Source organism: Pelodiscus sinensis, chromosome 5 (genome assembly GCF_049634645.1).
Source record: "Pelodiscus sinensis isolate JC-2024 chromosome 5, ASM4963464v1, whole genome shotgun sequence".
NCBI classification, from domain to species: domain Eukaryota; kingdom Metazoa; phylum Chordata; order Testudines; family Trionychidae; genus Pelodiscus; species Pelodiscus sinensis.
In genome coordinates, this window is record NC_134715.1 from 52,900,658 (window position 1) to 52,921,783 (window position 21,126).

At 42.0% G+C, this 21,126-nt stretch overlaps 1 protein-coding gene across 6 annotated transcripts in view; it reads left to right on the top strand.

Annotated features, from left to right (window-relative positions):
* The window catches only part of ARHGAP10 (Rho GTPase activating protein 10), a 270,200-nt gene that overhangs the window by 215,454 nt on the left and 33,620 nt on the right, over window positions 1-21,126 (top strand). For 3 of the 6 annotated variants that reach the window (XM_075930008.1, XM_075930007.1, XM_075930010.1), the window contains 4 exons: window positions 1,481-1,621; window positions 3,250-3,341; window positions 9,592-9,669; window positions 15,199-16,053. In XM_075930008.1, the coding sequence (XP_075786123.1) occupies window positions 1,481-1,621; window positions 3,250-3,341; window positions 9,592-9,669; window positions 15,199-15,287 (400 nt within the window). In that variant the 3' untranslated portion in view covers window positions 15,288-16,053. Of the gene's footprint in view, window positions 1-1,480; window positions 1,622-3,249; window positions 3,342-9,591; window positions 9,670-15,198; window positions 16,054-21,126 lie in introns of those variants that run through there. The other 3 variants (XM_075930011.1, XM_075930012.1, XM_075930009.1) reach the window with 2 other exon arrangements.

Genomic DNA, 21,126 nt, shown 5'->3' on the forward strand with positions numbered 1-21,126 from the left:
GAAACATATGTCAGGAACATTGTAAAGTACATTACATATTATTGGTAATAAAGGTTGTCTGTCAACTTTTAAGTTCAAAAAATATGAACAGGAACATAACACCAAGTATACATGTTGTGTCAAATATATTTATAACTGATTTAGACCAACTGACATTAACTGAGATTTTACAATGTATTCATCTCAATACGTATGGATTCGTTGGGGGCCATAAAAGATAGATATTGCCAAATTACCTGTGGGGCCGTATTAAACCGGAACACGGGCCGCAATTGGCCCGCGGGCCGGACTTTGGACATGCCTGTAATACAGGTTTCAGAAATCAGCTTGGCACTAGTTTAAAGTGGGAAATGTTAAAAGTAAATAAAATAAGTATGACTTTTTAAACGTTGGAATTTTTAAATACAGACTACATTACTGGTTACTTATTGGACTTTTTTTGGACATTATTGGACTTTTACATGCCCAAAATTGTTAAAGCCCAGATTTGCAGACACCAATAGCTTGATACTGATTTTCATGATCTAAAGGTCTTAAAGTAAGCCAGACTAGCATATGCAAGCATTGTCAAGTTAGTCCTTCAGGATGCTTGATGGAAGTTTAACCCTTGACAGGGACTATTTCTCCCGCCTGGCACATGTGCCCCCAGCCTTGCACATATGCAATATTCCTGCATGAAGAAGGTCATTGGGACTTCTCGTCAGTTATGTTCACAGATGAGCACATTGTCTGTGCTCTGCAAATAAGGTTATAAAAAAAAAAGAGTGGGGGTTTTTATACTTTGGCTTTCTATGCCAAACTTCATTATGACTCCTAAGTATACACACTTCCATTTTCCAAATAAGCTGATTGGTCTGAATTTTCAGCAAACTTCCCATATTGTATGGCTATTGGATCTTAGTCCAGAAGCATCACAGTGAGCATTGTTACCATATCACAGTTGGGTGAAGCTTTTTTATCTTGGCCTTTGTCAGGAGTTGTGGAGCTGCCAAGGTGGCCCATGCCATGCTCAAATGTAACTACTAGAGCTGAGAGCAGCATCACGAGCCCGCCATTGTAATAGCTGCAACTTCTTTTGAAATCCTCCAGTCGCACATGGCTTAGTGCAGTACTGAAAAGATCTTAAAAATAGATTTGTCAAAATTTGTAAAGGCATAGTGGCAGCTCAAATAATAGCCTACAAGATGTGTTTTCATTGTAACTGCCTATATTACATAAGACATTAGGAATGTTTGCATTTGTATAATGTATGTCACCAATTTGAGAGACGTCTCATTATCCTGGAATGTAGGGCACATAGGACAAATAGTTTGAGCCAAGAAATTCAGAACTGTGGCTGGAAAATCAGTTCTGTGACCCCATAAATCTTGAGTTTAGAAGCTCAGAGCTCCCTGTAGTCACACAGTCCAACATGAAATATTTCTGACAGCAGATTTGTATGCAAGTTATTAATGCGGTCCTGAAAAAATTTCTCGTTTAGCCCCAGTCAGATTCGTTCATCAATGGTCTCATGGCTGAATACACAGTCTCCTGCAATACCTACCTCAGCTACCAGAACCCCAACACGGTCGTCTTTCCCCTTCCCCGTGTCTGTCTCAGGGAGTGACAGACAAGCTGAAAGGTACAATGTATACTTCAATTTTGTTGATGTTTTCTTTACTTCCGTCTCACTCTCATTGCCATAAGGAAAAAGCAAACGTAAGTCTTATTGTGGTCCACAGATCCCTGGATGTCCGCACACCATGTTAAAGGGATCTGCAAAAGTTTGTTAGTACTATAGAACACTGGTTTTCAGCCTGTGGTCTGCGAACTTTGGGATTCTGCAGATTGTCTTAAGATTTCCAACGTGCCCCACATCTCCAAAATGAATAAAAGTTGAAGACCTCTGTAATACAGAAGCCATTAGAAATTCAAGAATATAGCCATTTGCTAAAAGATTGCTTAAGGTTGTAGTATAACTGCTTGAAAGACGATGCCAACCGTGATGCTTAAGGTTGTAGTATAACTGCTTGAAGGACGATGCCAACAGTGTAAACTGTCTCAAGTGGACATGTTCTTCTTGCTCATATGATATCTATCTTGCTGTTTTCCTTGGCAATTGACATTATTACAGGTAGTTGTCCCCTTCATCAAAGCACAACTCTTGCAATATTCCTTTGCTGTCCATATCAAATTCAAGCTTCTCGTCCTTGCCTTCAAGATTCTGTATAACTCTTCCACTGTCCATGTCTCTACTTTCTTCTTTTTTTTTCTCCTCACTCATTTCACCCTGTCCCATCTCATCACTGTGCCTTTTCCCATGTTTCCCCTGTGCCTTCCACCTAGGATGCACTAGCCTCTATCATCTCATATTTTCCTTCTTAAAACCTTTCTCTTCTGTGAAGCCCATCATTATCCTTCCTCCTCCTCACAACAAAGGAATGCTGCACTGCTTACTTTGCAAAGGGAAGCAATCAGACAGGCTAACAAATCCTGTGCACCCCTTTGTCATAGATCCCGTTTCTGGCCATCTCTTACACTCTGCTACAGCTGTATTGTCCTTTTCACTGCAAGTTCACTGCGGGCAGGGACAGTCTCTTCCAATATTTCTGTACAGTTTTTTTGCTGCCAGGCCTCAACAAATGATGAATTAATAACACGGGTGCTTTGTCAAAATAAGGCATCGTTAAGTACCAAGTTATTGTCTATTCAGGAAAACATTTTAAAATAAGGCAAGCCAAAAAAGCTCTTAAGATTTCTGGTCATAGTAGCTGCAGAGGTCTGTAGTTATCCTAGAAAAATTGCATTGATATTTCATTATAAACTTCTTCAATACATCTCTAGAGTGGTATCTTAAAATTTTACTTCCATGGCTTTTAAGACTATTGTATGGTAAGAAAGTATTAGAACAGTTCAAATACAGGACTGCTTAGAGGAACACTAAAAACAAGAAACTGAAGTTCCCTGAAGAAAAGGGTCTCAATAGCTAAATATTATTTTAAAGTTAAGTACAGTATCCTTTACCTAGTGTTTGTTTCATTGCTAATTTCCTTGGGCAGTATTCTATGTAGCTTGTTTTTAAAAATTAGATGCACAAGTGTGTATACATAAGTATGATTACACATACAGATTGGGGATATAGAAGTTGAAATGGCAAGCTATGACATTGTAATTGTGCTATATGTGCAAATTAGGAACACAGAATTTTGCATATGAAATTTGGTGCTTAAAGAGCTAATAAGTATATTTCATTTTGTACCCCATTTTCAGTGTTACCAACAGAAGAGCCAGAGCAGTGTACCCTTGTGAGGCAGAACATAGCTCTGAATTATCTTTTCAAATAGGAGCAGTTTTTGAAGATGGTAAGTACTGTGCACACAAATGTTAAACAATAAAACCAAGCAAACTGAAAACCCTCCTCTATGGGAGACAAAATATAATCATAACTATCAGTGATATACTAAGGTGTCTGACTACAAATAGATTGTGACCCAATGGATTCTGGCATGTTGCTATAAATTTTATTGGGAGAGTATTGGAGCACTATGGTGATGATACTCTAGGCTCAGGTGATGAGGCACTTACTTTTCTGTGCTTCCAAATGCATCTCTGTAGGTGAACCTTCCTTTTTACACACTTAGCTTTATATAATTCCATAGAACTTTCCTAAAAGTTTACCTCAGGATTTAGAAAGTATGCAACATTTTAGCCAAAAGGATAAGGTGTTTTTGTTGGGGGGCAGGGGAGAATACATAAGGAGTGGTGAATATATGCATATGGGGAGTGAGTATGTGTTACATGGGGCCAAGTGATATGTCTGTGAACACAGAAGTATAGGTAAATATGGATGTCCATAAAGAGATCCTCCTTTTAGGGCATACTTGTCAACCACCCTGATTTGTCCAAGGGTATTCCAAATTTAGCTTATTTAGCTGGCTTCTACTCAGCTACTTCGGTCTACGGAATTTGGGTTGTCAGGAGCTTTTCTTATAGTTATGCCCTTCTGCTAGCAGGAGCTGCTGTTAAATTCCTCAAGATCTAGGAGGGGGCTGGATATGTCATCTACCCCTAAAAACCAGTTTGGCTTCTATCACAAAGAAGAACACAGAAAATGGGAGGACGTGGAAGCAGGAGCTGTTATGAAGGATTTTAAATAATGCAGTATTTGGAAGTTATTGCCCTATGAATGTGATGTACTATGTGCTGCTATTTGGGAAATATCAAACCAATGGAAAGAGTACCCTACAACTGCCTCTGTTATGAGGACTCAAGACATGGGCATGCTGAAAACTCCCCAAAACTTAAGTTGATCAAAATGCTTACCCAAGTTCTGTGCAGTTTGAAGGACCCCATGTTATCTGGGAATTCATTTCCTGAAAATGTAAAATATGCTGAGATCTGTGTGCTGAAATAAGGGGCACACTGACCCAGAAAAGCCAGGAAATTCTTCTCTTGGCAAGCATACCTGCTTCCTCTTAATTTATTCCCAGCTGTTCAACTTGATACTAGTGTCAGAAATTTGATATGCACTGTGTGACAGATACTGAAACTCTGCTGCAAATTAGGATGGTGTTTCTAGTGTGATCACACAGGGGTCAGTCCAGTATCCAGTACTAACCAGTATTTTTTTCATTAATTAATTTGGTAAAGGAGTGGATAGGAGGACACTTACAACGTTTGCAACAAGTGAGGAGGAGTTGCTAGCATTTTGGAAAATTCAAGTTGACTTTCACAAATTGGACAACTGGTCTGAATTCAGCAAGATGAAATTCAATTAAGACAGCTGCATTTAGGAAGGAAAAAAACAGATTGGGAATATATAGCTATATGGTAGTACTAAAAAAAGTTCTGGGGGATTATAATGGATCACAAACTGAATATGATTCAACAATGTGATAAAATTGCAAAAAAGATTAATAATCTGGATTGCAGTAACAGAAATGTCCTATGTAAGACACAGGAGGTAATTGCTCAATTGGGCATTTCTGAGGACTCAGTTGGAATATACTGTCCAGTTCTGGGTGCCACACCTCAGGAAAGACATGGGTAAATTGAAAGAATGCAGAGAAAAGCAATAAAAACTATAAAAGATTTAGAAAGCCTGACCTATGAAGAAAGGTTAAAAACTGGGCATACTTAAGTCTTGGGTGGGGGAAGACTGAGGAGACATCTAAAGTCTTTAAATATATTAAGGTACATGATAGGGATGTTAGTGTATAGTTGAGTAAATGATTAACCGATAAGTTTAGGCTTATCGGTTAATCCTGTCAATTACACACACTCCCTCCCCCTTGCAGCAAGGGGGGGGGAGAGCAGGAGCTGGTGCCCATGAGGAGCTGGCTTTAAACAGGCTCCCCCAGAGCACTGGATCCTCCTGACCCTCTACCACCACCCTTGTGCTGCTGCCTCCCATGCAGGTGGGAGCCAGTACACACACAGAGCCTGCTTTCAAGCCAGGTCCCCATGTGTATTGGCTCTCAAGGATCTGCCGCCCACCCCTACTCCCTTGCTGCCTGTTACAGAGCTCAGACCCTCTGACAAGGGCTGCTGCCACCCTACACTGCTGCCTCTGTAGGCAGCAGCGCAGGCTGGTAGGCTGCCAATCCACGAGAGGAGCTGGTTTTGAACTGGCTCCCCTCATAGACCAGATCCTGCTTGCCACCTCTGATAGGCAGCAGAGCAGGGTGGCAGGGGGCTCCCTAGGAGTGGGACCAGAGCACACTGGCTGCCAGTCCTGCCCCCAGAGACTTTCAAATAGTTGTGTAACTGATATTTTATGTGGTTACATGATTATTCAATTACACAATATCCAACATCCATAGTATGACAGAGGACTGTGATCACTTGTTCCCCAAGAAGTAATAGGCAACATCTGCAGCAAGGGACATTTAAATTAGATAGTAGGAAAAATGTTTCTATACTGTTAGTAAAGCTTTGAATCTGGCTGTAAAATCTCCAGCACTGGAGGATTTTCAGGACAGGACAGGTTGGACCAACACCTATGACTTAAGTTTACTAGGTCCTGCCTCAGCACGGGCTGAACTTGATGACTTCTCAAAGTCTTTTGCAGCCCTACATTTCTCTGATTCTGTAATCTTTAGGAAGCATTAAGTTAATTAATTTTATGTCTGGCTGTGTTCTTCTGCATGAGGGAAAGGTTACCGCAGCTCCTGAAGGAACTAAACAGCATTTGGGGAGTGTGATGGGATGGACTAGGCCCTAAGGCTACCTGCTATAGGCCTTTTTGCTCTGCTACATTCTGCTCCAGAAAAGGGCAATAGAGAGGTTCTCCAAGTAGCCTAGAACAACTCTGTGGGATCCAGCAGGTTAGTAGAAAAAGAGCTGCAGTTTCTTTGCTGGAGCTGTAGGAGTGTGGATGGTGTCTGGCTGGCTGACTGATGCAGCTAGAGAACCCTGGACAGGACAGTGCTGCCAGAAGCAGGAGAGAGGGAGTAGGAGCCCAGAGTGGGTTGTTGGGACTCCTTTTGGACAAAGCACTGAGGTATGGGTAGAGATGCCATGGGACTGTGGGAAAGTGGCCCAGGGAATTTTAGAGCCTATGCAATATAGTACAAGATGCTCTTTACAGATTGTGACCTGGGGTAGTCTGTGGGTCCTCCAATTCCAGATTAGTCTCTGAGGGAAGTGGCCTGGACATTGAGGCCAACTAAATCAACCCAGCCAGGGCTTTGTCAAACCGAGACTTAAAACCTGTAGGCATGGAGATTCCACCACCTCCCTAGGTAACCCATTCCAGTGCTTCACCACCCTCCTAGTGAAATAGTTTATCCTAATATCCAACCTAGACCTCCCCCACTGTAACTTGAGACCATTGCGCCTTGTTCTGCCATCCATCACTACTGAGAACAGCCTTTCTCCATCTTCTCTGGAACCTCCCTTCAGCAAGTTGAAGACTGCTATCAAATCCCCACTCTCTCTTTTCTTCTGCAGACTAAACAAACCAAATTCCTTAGTCTCTCCTCATAGGTCATGCGCTCCAGCCCCCTAATCATTTTGGTCGCCCTTTGCTGGACCCTCTCCAGTGCGTCCACATCTTTTCTATAGTGAGGGGCCTGGAACTGGACACAATACTCCAGATGTGGTCTCACCAGAGCTGAATAAAGGGGAATAATCATTTCTCTAGATCTGCTGGCAGTGCTCCTCCTAATGCAACCTAATATGTCATTAGCCTTCTTGGCTACAAGGGCACACTGTTGACTCATATCCAGCTTCTCATCCACTGTAATCTCCAGGTCCTTTTCTGCAGAGCTGCTACTTAGCCAGTCGGTCCTCAGCCTGTAACAATGCTTGGGATTTTCTGTCCCTTCTGTAACGAGGACCCTGTTGGACTTGAGCCCCCAAAAGGCTTGGCCTTACTTTTATTTCACATGGTCTGGTAGCACTTTATAGACTAACAAAACATGTAGATGGTATCATGAGCTTTCATGGGCACAGCCCACTTCTTCAGATGACGGGTTTTGAGTTTAGGATGTGCAGAGCCAAAATAAATAGGGGAGAGGGGAAATACACATCTGGAGAAGTAAAAAAACAGATTGACAGAGCTCATGATACCATCTACATGTTTTGTTAAACTGTACAGGATAAACTTAAAAATGGTTTAGGAAATGGTTGTAGCACTTTATAGACTAACTCGGCTACCCCCTGAAGCGTCGTTTATTTCACAGACTATGTATGACTTTGCCAGAGGGCTGAGTCAGTGAAGCCCCACCTCAAATATCTAAAGAGAAATTCACCCTGGGTGATGCTTGCTAGTGGTGGGTGCAACCCATTACAGAGTGATTCAGCTGAATCACTGGAACTAAATAACTCCAGAGAAGTCCCACCCTATAGGGTGTTTGCTTATACTGGCTCAGGCTGAATTTTCTCAAGACTAAGGGTGTGTCTAGACTACAGGTTTTTCTCGAAAAAACTTCCACTGCATCTAGACTGCTTCCGCATTCTTTCAAAATTAAATTGATAGAATGCCGCAGTTTTGTCGACCGCGGTAAACCTCGTTTTGCGAGGAATAACGCCTTTTTTCAAAAGTGCTCTTTTGAAAAAAGGTGTTCTTGAATGCAAACAGGGCTTTTTCGAAAGAGAACATCCAGACTGTGTGGGTACGCTCTTTCGAAAAAGCGGCTCTCTGTCTAGATGTTCTCTTTCTAAAGTGGCTTGTAGTCTAGATGTAGCCTTAGTAAGAAAGAAGGGGATTTGTTGGAAAAACTGCTGTTTTATGTCTGTTTGTTTTCATTTTGAGTGGAAGTGTGGATCTAGAGACCACAGATTGAAAACCATGGTTCTGTGGCAACGCCAGCCTTTTGTGGACCCTTCAGACATAGTCTATGGGTTTCAGGTAAAAAAAGCACTGCTATAAAAGGATGAGCTAGTGGCTTTTCTGATCCAGTCAGTGGACAGGAGCTTCTGTCCCAGGAGAACCTCCAATCTTTGCCAAAGGGTTAGAAAGACTTTGGCATATAAGGGTCCATAAGACTGATGGTGACCCATCTTTAAGTCTGTTTGGTTTTGTGTTTTCTCTGTAATGCTCTTACCTTGAGTAATTTGCTTGCTTAGAGCTGTGTGGTATCTTGCAACTGCTGGCAATGCACAGTTGTTAACCCTTTGAGAGAAAGCAATGCACAGGCACTGCCAATTAGGTAAACTGGCTTGCTGGGGGATATCTTAGTGTGAAGCTGTGTAGCCTGAAAGCCCCTGGTGAGAGAGGAGTGGGACAAGTCCCTGCCCCAGAGTCAGCTGATGGCTGGAGATTGGAGACCTCAGAGATATGACTGCTTCTGGAGTGGTCCACATGTGCAGTTTCCCTGAAAGTGTGACACACTGTCCTAGTAGAAAGAAGGATTTAATTGTGCTCAGCTAAATATACTGACTGATATGTGCTTAGACCTATACGCAAACACCAAGGAAGAGAATCTCTGTATGTATGCCCCTACGTAGGGGGATTCCAAGTTCCTAGCTTAGATCCAGTAGGAAAAAGAGGGAAAAAATTATACAGACAAGAACAGCTAAAAAATGACCCCACAGCCATTTTTTAAAAGGTAGTTCAAGACGGCTATTATGCTCCAGAGTGCACCCTACTAACTGTTGTATTGGACCAAAACTGTGTGTGTGGAAAGTTTCTCCGAAACCAAGATCTTTCCATCACCTCCCTCCCCATGCAGCCTCACCAGAATGTTCCTTCTGAGCTTTTTAGCAGGCTAGAATAACTGGAGCTCAGCAAAATATCTTTTTCACTGAACAAAAAGAAACCCCCCAGAAAAAACAAACTTAATTTAAAGCAGAAATATCATATAGCACAAACTTTTGTTTGGCTGTGCAGAGACATTCTCCCAAACAAGTATGTTCCAGGTTTCAGTTCTGTATGTTACAAGAGATGTGGAGACCTGGGCCCCCCAGTCACATTCTCTCTCCCTCCCTCCAATACTCACAGTAAAGGAATGTGCTGGGTGGACGTGCTTCCTGTCACAGAGCTGCCTTGCAGGCAGATCACGTCTGCATCAAGTTAGGTGGGAGACCTTTTACAAAGAAATTAGCTAAATGATTGTTCTCTTCAAAGTCTCTTAATGCAAGTTATTTTAATTTACCTTTTTTTTTTAGCATGGCTAGGAGGGATCTTTAGTAGAGAGAGATCCACGTACCGGAAAAATCTGGGTTTTGGAAGCAAAGGTGTACAAGGTGGGCTTTTTAACACAAGATGCTAAGACCTTAATCCTGCGCTATGTTGCACACTCATCGAGCTGGGGAGAAGGGCAGGTTGGGAGCTTTGACCCTCCCCTCTCTTGTGCACTAACATGGCCAGAGATCAAGCTTCTTTCATAGTAAAAAGGAAGGATCCTAGGAGTGAGACCCAGTTGTCTTATTTCCTGGTGCATCCAATAGGACATGGTGTTTCATGGCCTGGCCCTCCTGCCAGCTGGTACTTTATGCCCATGGGGATAGTCACGATCTGGGAATTATGTTGCTGCTTTTTCAGAGCAGCAGTACAGTTTATCCAGCAGGACGTCCGCTCCCCCTGGACCAGCACTGCTCTCCTGCTTTGCACAAGGATAATAATTTTGGGGTGAAATCCTTCTCACCTAGGGCCAAATTCTGCCCTTGAATATGTGGGCAGTGCTTTTAGCTGTCATGCTACTTTTAGACAATATCCTTCCTAAAATTTGGACCATTCAGAAATTCATGACTGGGGTGGGAAGTAAAAATAAGTTTATAGTGAAAGCTAATTACAGCCTCACCAATGAAGTCACTGCTTTTTATTTATTTTGGTTTGGTATCACTCAATGTCCTAGAGGCAGGCAAGCAAAAAAGAAGGCAAAATTTATCATCTAAAAATAAGACAGGAAAGTGGAAATGTCATAGAAGTAACATGGTCAAGATGGTAACTAGACATATCATGATGATACAGTGTTCCATAACGATTTTCACTTGGACGCAGCATAAACAAGCTTTGTCAGAAAGGAAAAGGTATCAATGTTCTTTACATTTTTAAAAGCCACCTCCTAATTTTCAGCCATTCTTTTGAGACTCCTTCAGAAAGGCACCTGTCTCTTCACTTATTATAGTATCTACCCTCTGGTGCATTTATACAGAAATCAAACTCCAATGAACCAATTCATGCTCTTCACTTACTCAATTTAAATTCCCATGTGGCCTAATAAGCCCCCAAATGAAGAATTAAAGTAATAATGCATCAATTCTGCTGCTCTACCAATAACCTTAACTATCAAAATGACAATGCATCAATCAAGTTGACTTACAGCTAATATCAACCATTAAAGTAACTGTTAAATTAGTGTCTGACAAAAGGTGTTGCATCCATTAGGGTTCTATCTGTCTCTTCTCCCCACCCTCCAGCTCTGTCACTTTTTTTGCTGTTTTTTCAGGCTTCCTGCATTTCTCTCTTCTGTTCTTCTTTCCCCTTCCTTTTTTCTGCTTTTGCTGTTAGCCTCTCTGTGATTAATCTAATAGTGCTTTTCCAGCACTTATATTGTCATGGACATGTGCCTGGTCCTAGATTCAATAATAGCTTTTCCTCTTCCTCTTGAATTCCCCAGGATGAGTGGATCAGACTCCAATGAACAATATGCTTTTCTGCTTCTGAAAATTTTCGAACCCTGTGTAGCTGTAGCCTGGATATCCCATGAAGGAGGCGGGGGGGTGGGAGGGAGGGAGAGATTACAGTGAGATCCCATGAAGGAGTGTGTGTGTGTGTTTACAGTGAGGGTAGTATTAATTCACTCTGGGCAGAAAACTGTTTAGGAGAGAATTGTGACAGTCCATAAAGAATGGATTAATCATTTTGATTATGGACTCCTCACTTCCCATTTAATTCTGCAGAGAAGGACTTCAGAACAATTAAATTGTCAGGAGTATCTGCAGTTACTTCTGCTTTACTGAGTCCTGTCTTATCAGAATTGCATTTTCGTTTAATGTACACAGACTAAAAATATAAATTACACAGTTGTTTCCTACCCAACTTGTACTTTAACACAGTACCTGTTGGTGTTCAGTAATTGGTCTAAGGATTAAGGCTCGGGGCTGGTATGGATTCCATTCATGGCTCTGTCACTGTATGATCTTGCACCCAAATCCTACCCACTACAGGACAAATCCCTACCCACCCTCCTCCAGGGGTATCTCCAGACATAGCAGAACCAATACAGTTTGGGGGAACGGGGAGAGGAGGGAAGATCTAGGGAGTCCACACATGGGCATTGCATGTTCTGTGCACCTGTGGAGGCCTCAGGTTGTGGAGCAGGGATACTGAAGCTGCATTTATTAATTTTTATAAATTGTTTTTTTATCCCTTGCTGGAAATCTGCTAGCAAAATGTGCTAAGTATTATCATTAGTGTATGGGTATTTTCAACAGCCCTGTATTCTATGTCAAACTGGGCCAACATTCTGCTCACTCTGTGTGGCAGGCTAGACATTCTCTGGCAGGGTTATTGGAAGCAATTGTCATATAGACAGTACAAAACCACATCTTAGAAGGTTGTCAGATACAGCTGGAGATTTTCCATTTGGGAAGAGTTGGGACACAATTTTGACACTGTAGAATAAATAACATCTAGGATAGCCATATATTTCTGTTGAAATGGATATCCCCAATGTCAACTGCTTCAAAGAAAATGAACAGAACAGGACAATGATCAAGTGATCCATCCCGTCATCCAGTCACAGCATCTGTCAGCCAGAGAGGTTAGGGACCCAAATCATGGACCTAATAGGTTTTTGCAATTAGAGGTATCCCTGGCCATTTGGCTTAACTAGGTAAAACTGGGAAGATTGTACGGTCCATCACTGTTTTGGGATGTGTGTGCATGTGTGTTAGAGATTTCCCTGTGGCCCTTCTTTTTACTTCAACTGACAGATCTTCACCTTAGAACCTCTCCCCAAATTTTCCTCCATTATGTGATAAAAAGGACAAATACTGATACTGCAGTGGGAAATGAGAAGGCAGTCCATTGACGGGCAGGTTTATCAGCTGGTATTTCTGCTGTCCCAGGAGGTGATAGCTTTTGAGAATCAGTCTTTGATCGGCAGTATAGTGCAGTCTTTTTGGGCTGTGGTTAATGTCGTGTCATAATTCTTTTTAATTTCTTTGCTCTGTATTTTTAAACCACAAATATTGTGTCTTCTTATCCCCAGCCAACACAAAGCATCTTTCCTGTTGGGTTGCTTGGTCTAGTAATGAATCGTAGCAGTTTGAGGCCTAGTGCTGCAAGGTATTTTTAAAATGAGGCAGATCTGAGGAAGTGATAAGGACTGTAATCTTTGTTGATTGAGGAGAAATGACAGAAAGGGGACACCAAAGAGCTGCTCTTTAGCCAGAGATTTTCCTGAAACATTGGATATGAACAACTTGCATTTAAAGAGAACTTAAAGACACAGTGTGTATGATTGCAGAGTGACTGACTGGTGAGAGTTAATGTGTTTGTACAGTACACTCAGGAAAAGGATGCATGGAGAAAAATGGGGCATCAGAGCAGGTTATAATTAGGGCCTATTAATCTGGGCACAGTTAATAAAGCCAGATCAATGTCAGTGTGGTGATCTTACTACTTACTACTTTGTCCCTTTTTAATTTTCACAAGACCTCTGTGAATTTTATCTTCAGAAGAATGACACACCAATGTTGCCTTGAGCCAGGTGTAATGGAGATAGATGGTATGCAAACTCCCCAAACAAAGAACTCTATTGTTACAGGGTCAGAAGCGAGGTACATCCCTGCTGTTCCCTTTCTGGTTTCCTTGGGGTGAAAATGATTTTTGGCTTAGAAATCCAATTTTTAAATGTTAAGGTCTATGGGATACAGCCTAAAATATCGTATTGAACATTTCACACTGAAATCTAAACAGTCATAAAATGGCTTCAAAATTCACTCCTAATGCTGCCAATGCAGTGATCTCATGTAGCTCACCAAAGATTTTCTTTTCTCCACCAATTTTAGGTCTTCAGTCTGGGAGAGGTCCTCAGCTCCCATTGACTTCAACTCTTTGAACTATATAAATACCTTATTTTGGAGTTCTTAAACTGGGCCTTTGAATTGTATACACTTTGTCTGATTGCTCCCCTCCATCATAATCATGGCATGTAGGTGACAAAGGGAGGGAAGGCATGCTAATTATTAATAGTACTGTAAGTGGAGAGATTTTAAAAGGTACTTTTCTATGTACATTTTTTCCTTTGGTAAATTTTTAATGAAAACCTTCCATTGCAAATAATGCTGGCAGATTACTGCTATAACTGTTAAAGTATCATTTTAAAATCTGAAGTCAGTTTTCTGCTCTCTGCCTTTTTAAGTCCTCTCTAAACTACAGTTTTTATTTTGACACTGCTTGCTTGAGCAGTGGCATTCTGTTATTGCCTGGTGATAGTATTCACCTTGGGACAGAGCAAAACGAGTGCACATGGCACATTTTTCAGAAGTACCCAAGCCCCATTAAGTGACTTAAAAGCCTAAATTTTATGGAAAGTCAAGGAACCGAAGTGCCTGCTGGCATGTCTACACTGCAATAAGCAGGGCTTGACAAATACGTGGCAAGTAGATTGTAACCCGGAAGAGCCGGGTTTGGGCGATCTGCGCATGCGCAGATTGACGGACAGCGCGGCTCGCCGCGGTTTGGTGAGCCCTGGCAATAAGACACCTGCAGCTGGCCTGTGTGACCTTGTGCACTTTGAAACTTTCAGTGTCACTGTTCAGGCTTGGAGAGGAGCCTGGACTCTGGTATCCTGCTGACTTCAGGGCTGGCCTTACTATGAGGTGAACTGAGGCGGCCACTTCAGGTGCCAGACTGTGCGGGGGGGCACCCCTAGGATCCAGAGTGTAGAAAACTGTGTCTGCTGCTGGTACATATACTCTCTCTGCTCAAGATGCACAGAGATGGTAGAGTACCATGAGAGGAGTAGAACAGGAAGTTGGCAGAATTGAGACCTTTCAAAGTTTTGACCCAAGCAAGGGGATTGGGGTTGTCATTTAAGCTCCCCGCCTCAGTTGCCAAAATGTTGTGGGCCAGCCCTGGCTGACTTGTAGGGTGCCAGAGCTCTAGCCTCAGTCCAACTGTCTAGACTGCAGTTTTATAGCCTTGTAATCAAAGTCCTGGAGCCTAAGTCACCTGTCTCTAGTCTCCCTCCCACATTTCACATGCCTTGAATCTCTTGTAGTAAAATTTTCCCCATGGCTCCAAGCCTTCAAACTCACCCCACCCCCAGGAGGTTTTGGTCTTGCCGTGTTCTCAACTTCTAAAATTTCCCCTACTATGCTTGGCTAGAACCCTAATTGCTCCCCACTGAACTTCCAAACATTGCCAATTCAGCAGTCCCTGATAAGAATCAAGATCTAATCTTCCTCTTGAGGTGGTTCTCTGCAAGCATTTTTACCTTGTATCCTTCCCAGATATTTCTTTCAAACTCCTTCTCCGTGTCCTGATCTTCTAAGTCTGCTCATCAAAAATGCCCAACCTTCCTGCACCAAACCCACCAGATTTGGTGCTCATGCACAACTCAGGTCTCTGGCATTTAGCTCCTAGGTGACACACACTAATATTTAAATTATTTACTCAGAAACCTCCTCTTTTACTCACTATGTTCTGTGGAAAAGGTTTAATGTTTTGCTGGGAATTTTCCAGGGAGATACAAGTTGAAGCTGCAAGTGTACTAAAAATACAGTAGACACTAATAAAAACTTTTTTTCTTCCTTTTGTAGTGCAATTTTCCAGAGAACCAGGTTGGCTTGAAGGAACTCTAAATGGCAGGAGAGGACTTATTCCACAAAACTATGTTCAGTTTCTGTAGCTCTCTGCATTTACTGCCCGTAAGGTGTACATGGTATCCATGGATTTTTTTTGTTAGTCACTTCTCTCCACTTTGGTGACTGCTTTTAATCAAGGAAGAGCTTGACAATGGGATGAAGAGCCTAATCTCTATAAAGATGAAATGTTGCCAAATAGGAATTTTAGAAATGTAATTTAAAGGTGTTTTTTTTTAGGGGGGAGGGCTGGTGGGTAGTTTAATTTTTTTAAACAGGTTTTACACGTGTAAAGCACAATGGCAATGAGATTGCAGGATAACCAGAATTTTAAGTGAGATATATGGTGGAACTCCAACCTAGCTGTCATTTAGAGCAAAGTTTAAAAGTATTTACATTGCTCTGGTGCTGATGAAATTGACATTTAAAAATTGTATTTATATCCAGTGTTAAATGCTACATCAACCCTCTACTATTCTGGTTCTGAAAATTTTCTGGGCAAAGAGGCTCTTATGCTGAAGGTAGAATAATAATCTGAAAGGAGAGGGGAAGTAACTAGATCAGATTAATCAGATAAATAAATCGCCCTGGGGGAGGAGGGCGCATGATATTTTTAAGTGTCTTCAAAATGCAGATGCCTTTGTGACATGTGTAGCTTCATTTTATATTACTTTTGAGACAGGGCCCATTAACATTTATTACGGGCTGCGGTACCTCCTGGTTCCATATTATGCAATTTTCAAAGTAGAGGTTTGACACCCCCAAAAATCACTGTAAATAAAATAAAACATTGTTTACTATTTGTCTTGATAATTGTCCATCTCTCATGTTGTTGGAGAGTGATCTGCCTTGTTTCTACAAATCAATAACTGAAATGCACCTTCCGAGGTGTATGTGCTGAATCAGTAAAGAGGAAGGCACTGCTGATTCTGAACAGGCCTGGGTTAAGATGGAGAACATTTCTTTCATCATACAGCTTACTGACTTCATTATCGTCTCCTAAATACAACTGGGCTGTGTCTACACAGTGGCGTGATCTTGCGCAGAAACTTGCTGCCTGTCTGGCCGCGTGTTCTTGTGCAAGTAAACTGACGTTCTAATGTATGAAATCAGGGTTTCTTGCGCCAGAGCTCTGACACTCCTACTCAGGAGTAAGCCCTTTTGCGCAACTGTTCTTGCGCAAGAGGCCAGTGTAGATAGGCAACATGAATTTCTTGCACAAGAAAGCCCGATGGTTAAAATGGCCATTAGAGCTTTCTTGCACAAGAGAGTGTCTACACTGGCAAGGATGCTCTTGCGCAAAAGCACATGCCAGTATAGACACTCTCTTGCGCAACTACTTTAACGCAAGAACTCTTGCCCTAAAGAGTTTTTGCGCAAGATCACGCCAGTGTAGATGTAGCCCTGGTGCGTCATGTGCTGCTTTCAGTCTGTAGGATGAGCTCATTGACACAAAGCCCTGTAGGCTACTTTTCCATCCCTCACTGTTTCAGGAACTCTCTGCAATTCCCGTCCTTTCCACCCATATCACTGCTTCCATGCCAGAAGTTCTGTGTCCTCTTCTCATCTTAGCAGGAGTCTCTGTTCTCGCCCTAGATATATTACTAGATGTTAGGTCAGATCCTGCACTATTGACTTCAAAGAGCGTAGGCTCAAGCCTCCCCTTATTCCTCCTATAGGCCCTGTGCATCCCTTAATTGTACCAAATGATATCTTACAGTGGGATTACTTGAGGAGTAAGTGATGGGACTGTGTGAGCAGTGAGGTAGAGGAGCAGTGCATGGGAGAGGTATCAGACTCTGGGCTGACTGTATCAGATCTGAGAGCTACCCAAAGTAGTTACCATTGTGATGAGAGCAATTTGTGTCTTTTTCCTTCTTGCATAAATATTCTTTACACACAACATGGATTTTTAAGACTTAATACATGGCAGTAGAGTGAGCTTTTGTGGGTTTTGATTCTTTTTGCAAAGCAAAAAGTTGCAGATATATTAAGTAATGCAATGCCATTATCTGTTCCTCTGCCCAGAACTGCACAGATCTTCCAAGTATATACAAATGAACTCCAGATGGTGGGCTGAGTTGGTGTTATTCTCCAGGTCCAAATGGAACTCCTCCATGCTATGAGGTTTCATATCTGTCTTTTTGTCCGGGGGGGGAGGGCTGAGCTGTGTCATACAGCTTTAAGGCAATTCTGGTTGAGAGTTTCTACAGAAGATGCTTTAGGACTACTGCAATGAGATCAAGCTCAAATCTGTCCCTTGATACATTATGGAAATAATCTCAGTGGTAGCACTGCACAGTAAATCATAGGCTTGTTCAATTTGGAAAGCAGTGTTTGGCTGGGGAGTCTATTCTCTGATCACAACAAAAGGCCCAATGGGACTACAATCTGCACACACTCATTTGTGTGCTAATAGGGGACACTGCATTCATGCCAAGGCTATGCTTTGACTCTGACACCAGTTGATTACTACAGTAGGTAAGTTAGTGACTGACTAAAAATCTAGTCAGTCATTTTCAAGTGTGAACTACAGGGAATAGCAACAATCGAGCTGTGCATAATAATTTGGCTCAGAATAGGTTCACTGTCTTCTACATGCCTTAGTTCTTGATCTAGGTCAGATGGCTGAAGTGAAAGGGAAGAGAAAAATTAGAGATTGAAGGTGTGGAGTGTCACCTCATGCTCTGTTCTGATCAAGTTTGCTACACTGCTGTCAGGTCTGTAAAGTCTTGCATATGCTATTCTGAACTTCCTGTTATTTCAGGTTCGTTTGCCTCCGATACCTCATGTAAATCTATTCCACACAACCTTGAGGAAGAGAACCCTGTTCAGTGTATTTCCTGGTCAGAAAGAGAATGCTAATTTCCTTTTTAAGTCCTAATTTGTCTAATTGTTTATTAAGGATTTTGTAAAAGGGAGGATACGAGTTAGAAGCTGGGTCAGAACTGTGCCAAGTTAAGCATACTGCCTGATAATTTTAAGAATTCAGTTCCAGAAACTCTAGAGGGAAGGTCTTCCATGGTGGCTTACACCCTAATGCTGAGAGAGCCTATGATGTATTTGGTAACAAGGGAATTGCCTTTGTTCTCTCTCTCCATTCATCTAGTGCAATATTTCAGACAATCAGTGTTAGCTAGGGTTGCCAGGTATCTGGGTTTGAACTGGACGGTTCAGTATATCAGCTTTCTGTTTGGGAAACAAATTGAGAAAATATAAATGTCCAGTATTTTCTAAATAAGATGTAATGTAGATTGATGTAATGTCAAGTGTGTATTTTTGTTGAAACCATCTGGCAACCCTAGTGTTAGGCCATCAGGAATTAGAGGTATTAAAAAAAGATCTCTCAAGCGCATAATGTACTTGCCTCTTTTCCTGAAAGCATGGGGCCTCACTTTCAACTCTTTGAATCCAATTCCTTTTCCCCTCCAAGACCTGCTTAATGACAACGTTGACTCCAAGGACAAGAATAAAGTCTTCTATGAGTGTGCCAATATTTAGCTTTTTGGTGGTTATTCTGTCCCATTTGACAGTGCCAGAAGGAATCCTGGAGAACACTTTCCTGGATAGTCTATGCTAAATGTGCAGATCAGCACTTCATCTTCCAATAGGGGAAACAACATTTCACCTGGACCTACCCCCATTGGGCAAGCTAACAACATTGCCTCTGAGGCTTTGTATTTCCTGCTCCCACCAGATGAGATTCTAGCCTCTTGTAGACTTAAGTGTGATGTCAGGGTTGGGTTCCATGTTGGTTTATTTCAACTACTGGTGCCTGATTCCTGGCTTGCTGCTGTGTCCTCCTCCTTCCTATGGCCAAAAGTAAGTAATATCCCCATTCAACTATTAGTGGGCAACGAAGAGGCAGTGAAGAACATAAGAATGGCCATACTGGGTCAGACCAAAGGTCCATCTAGCCCAGTAGAGAGTATGAACAGATAATCATCAAGTGATTCCTTTTATCCAGTTCCAGCCTCTGACAAACAGAGGCTAAGGACACCATTCTTACCTGTCCTGGCTAATAGCCATTGATGGACCTAACTTTCATGAATTTATCTAGTTTTTTTTTTTTAAAACCTTGTAAAAGTCCTGGTCTTTGTAACATCCTCTGGCAAGGAGTGCCACAGGTTGACTCTGCACTGCGTGAAGAAAAACTTTTGTTTATTTTAAACCTGCTACCTATTAATTTAATTTGGTGACTCCTGGTTCTTTCAGAAGACCTTTCTTCTCTTCTGTTCCATTCCAGAGGTTGTTCCACTCTGAGGTTTTCAGCACTGCAGCAATTTTCACTTTTCTTTAGCAGAACATGGTTGGGTTCTCAGCAGCTGGCTCCTCAGTGGTGGTCTGTTGTAGCATGGGCACTGGTAGCTCCAGCTAGAGTCCTATTAGGCCTATATTGCTCTCCTGTCAGGTGGGTGAAAGTTCTCTAACATGCATTCTAACCAACCTTGTTTGTTTACTGGGACCTTCTCAGACCAGTACCCTCCTTTGACAGTGAATCATATAGAAAAGATGGAATTAGTATTGGCTCCTGAAGGGCTGCAGTTCTTGCCAGTAACTGTAAGTACCTGGACCATAGGACTGAAGTTGTTGACTTCCTTCACTGAAAAATGCAGGAGCCAGGACTCTGATTAGCAGGAACATCAACAGGCAAGGTTCATCTCCCTTCCCTTGCTAGCAGTCTCCCCCTCTGTTGTTCTGTCTTGGATCTAGAAGTTCAGGCTCAGTAGAAACTTGTGTTTAATCAGAGGCCTGAAAGAATCATCATTCTTGCTATTCTTCATGGCAGGTTCCTCTCTGGTATGTTCTTGATCATATTGCAGAGCTTTCAAAACTTTGCTACGTAACGGAACTGAAATAGGCAAACTGACTATTTCACGTGCTACAGATTTAGTTGCGTCAGTGCAAGTCTGTGTGGGGATATGATGTAGGAAGAGTGCTCTGTTTTGAAAAAAGACTATTACTCATGTAATCTTGAAATAGGGTACCCTTTTCTTGGATTAAGTGTCCACACACACAAGCAGCAATGAAGTAACTAAATGGAAGAGGGGTGACCGCTGATAGTTATTTGTTATAGTTAGTTACTGTGCAAATAAGCCCTGTCCTCCTATGTTGATACCTTACATTCAGCTTCAGTGTGTGGGGTCTCCATAATTGCACCATGGAGATAATTCAGGCCCCCCTTTACTCTTTTTCTCTCTCTCTCCCCAACTGCCTGTTGTCCCAGTCTCAGCTAGGTTGTCTGTAATTAAACAGCAAGGCTGCAAGTACACTAGTGCTGAAGGGAGTGTATTCTATATAATAAACCATGTTAAATGGGGCTTGACATGGTTTTCCGAAACAGTGCTGAACATAGTGTGTCCTTGTCTACTCTTGTAGTAAAACTGTTCAGCAGCAAGTCAGATTTTCCCTTTTGATATTAGCAAACAATTTAAAAGCAAAGATATGGCACTTCCCATTCACTCAAAACTTTAGAAGACTTAGAAGTTAAGGGGAAAGAATTGTACAGTTTCCCACTTTTGTGTTGATCCCAATGTCCTGAAGAATTCCATAAAGCTTTTATTTCCATCTCAGACACCCCAAACCAGTGCTTATTTATGTCAGTGCTGGCCTCCAGCACCTCTAGGTGTGGCAGTTCCCAGACCTTACACCTCTAAGCTTGCTATATCAGTTATGAATGTAAAATGCTTGACCCTCCAGCTCCTCTCATTGCAAATAAAGCACTGCCAATAACAAATATGTACCCTCACTTCATTAAACCAGTACCCCAAAACATACAACCTTACCAATGATCTCATGCTTCTATAGCAACAGATCACATCTGTCACATTCTAGCATTTTGGGAAATACGGTAGTTATATTTTGCCTTAACACTAATGAGGTCAC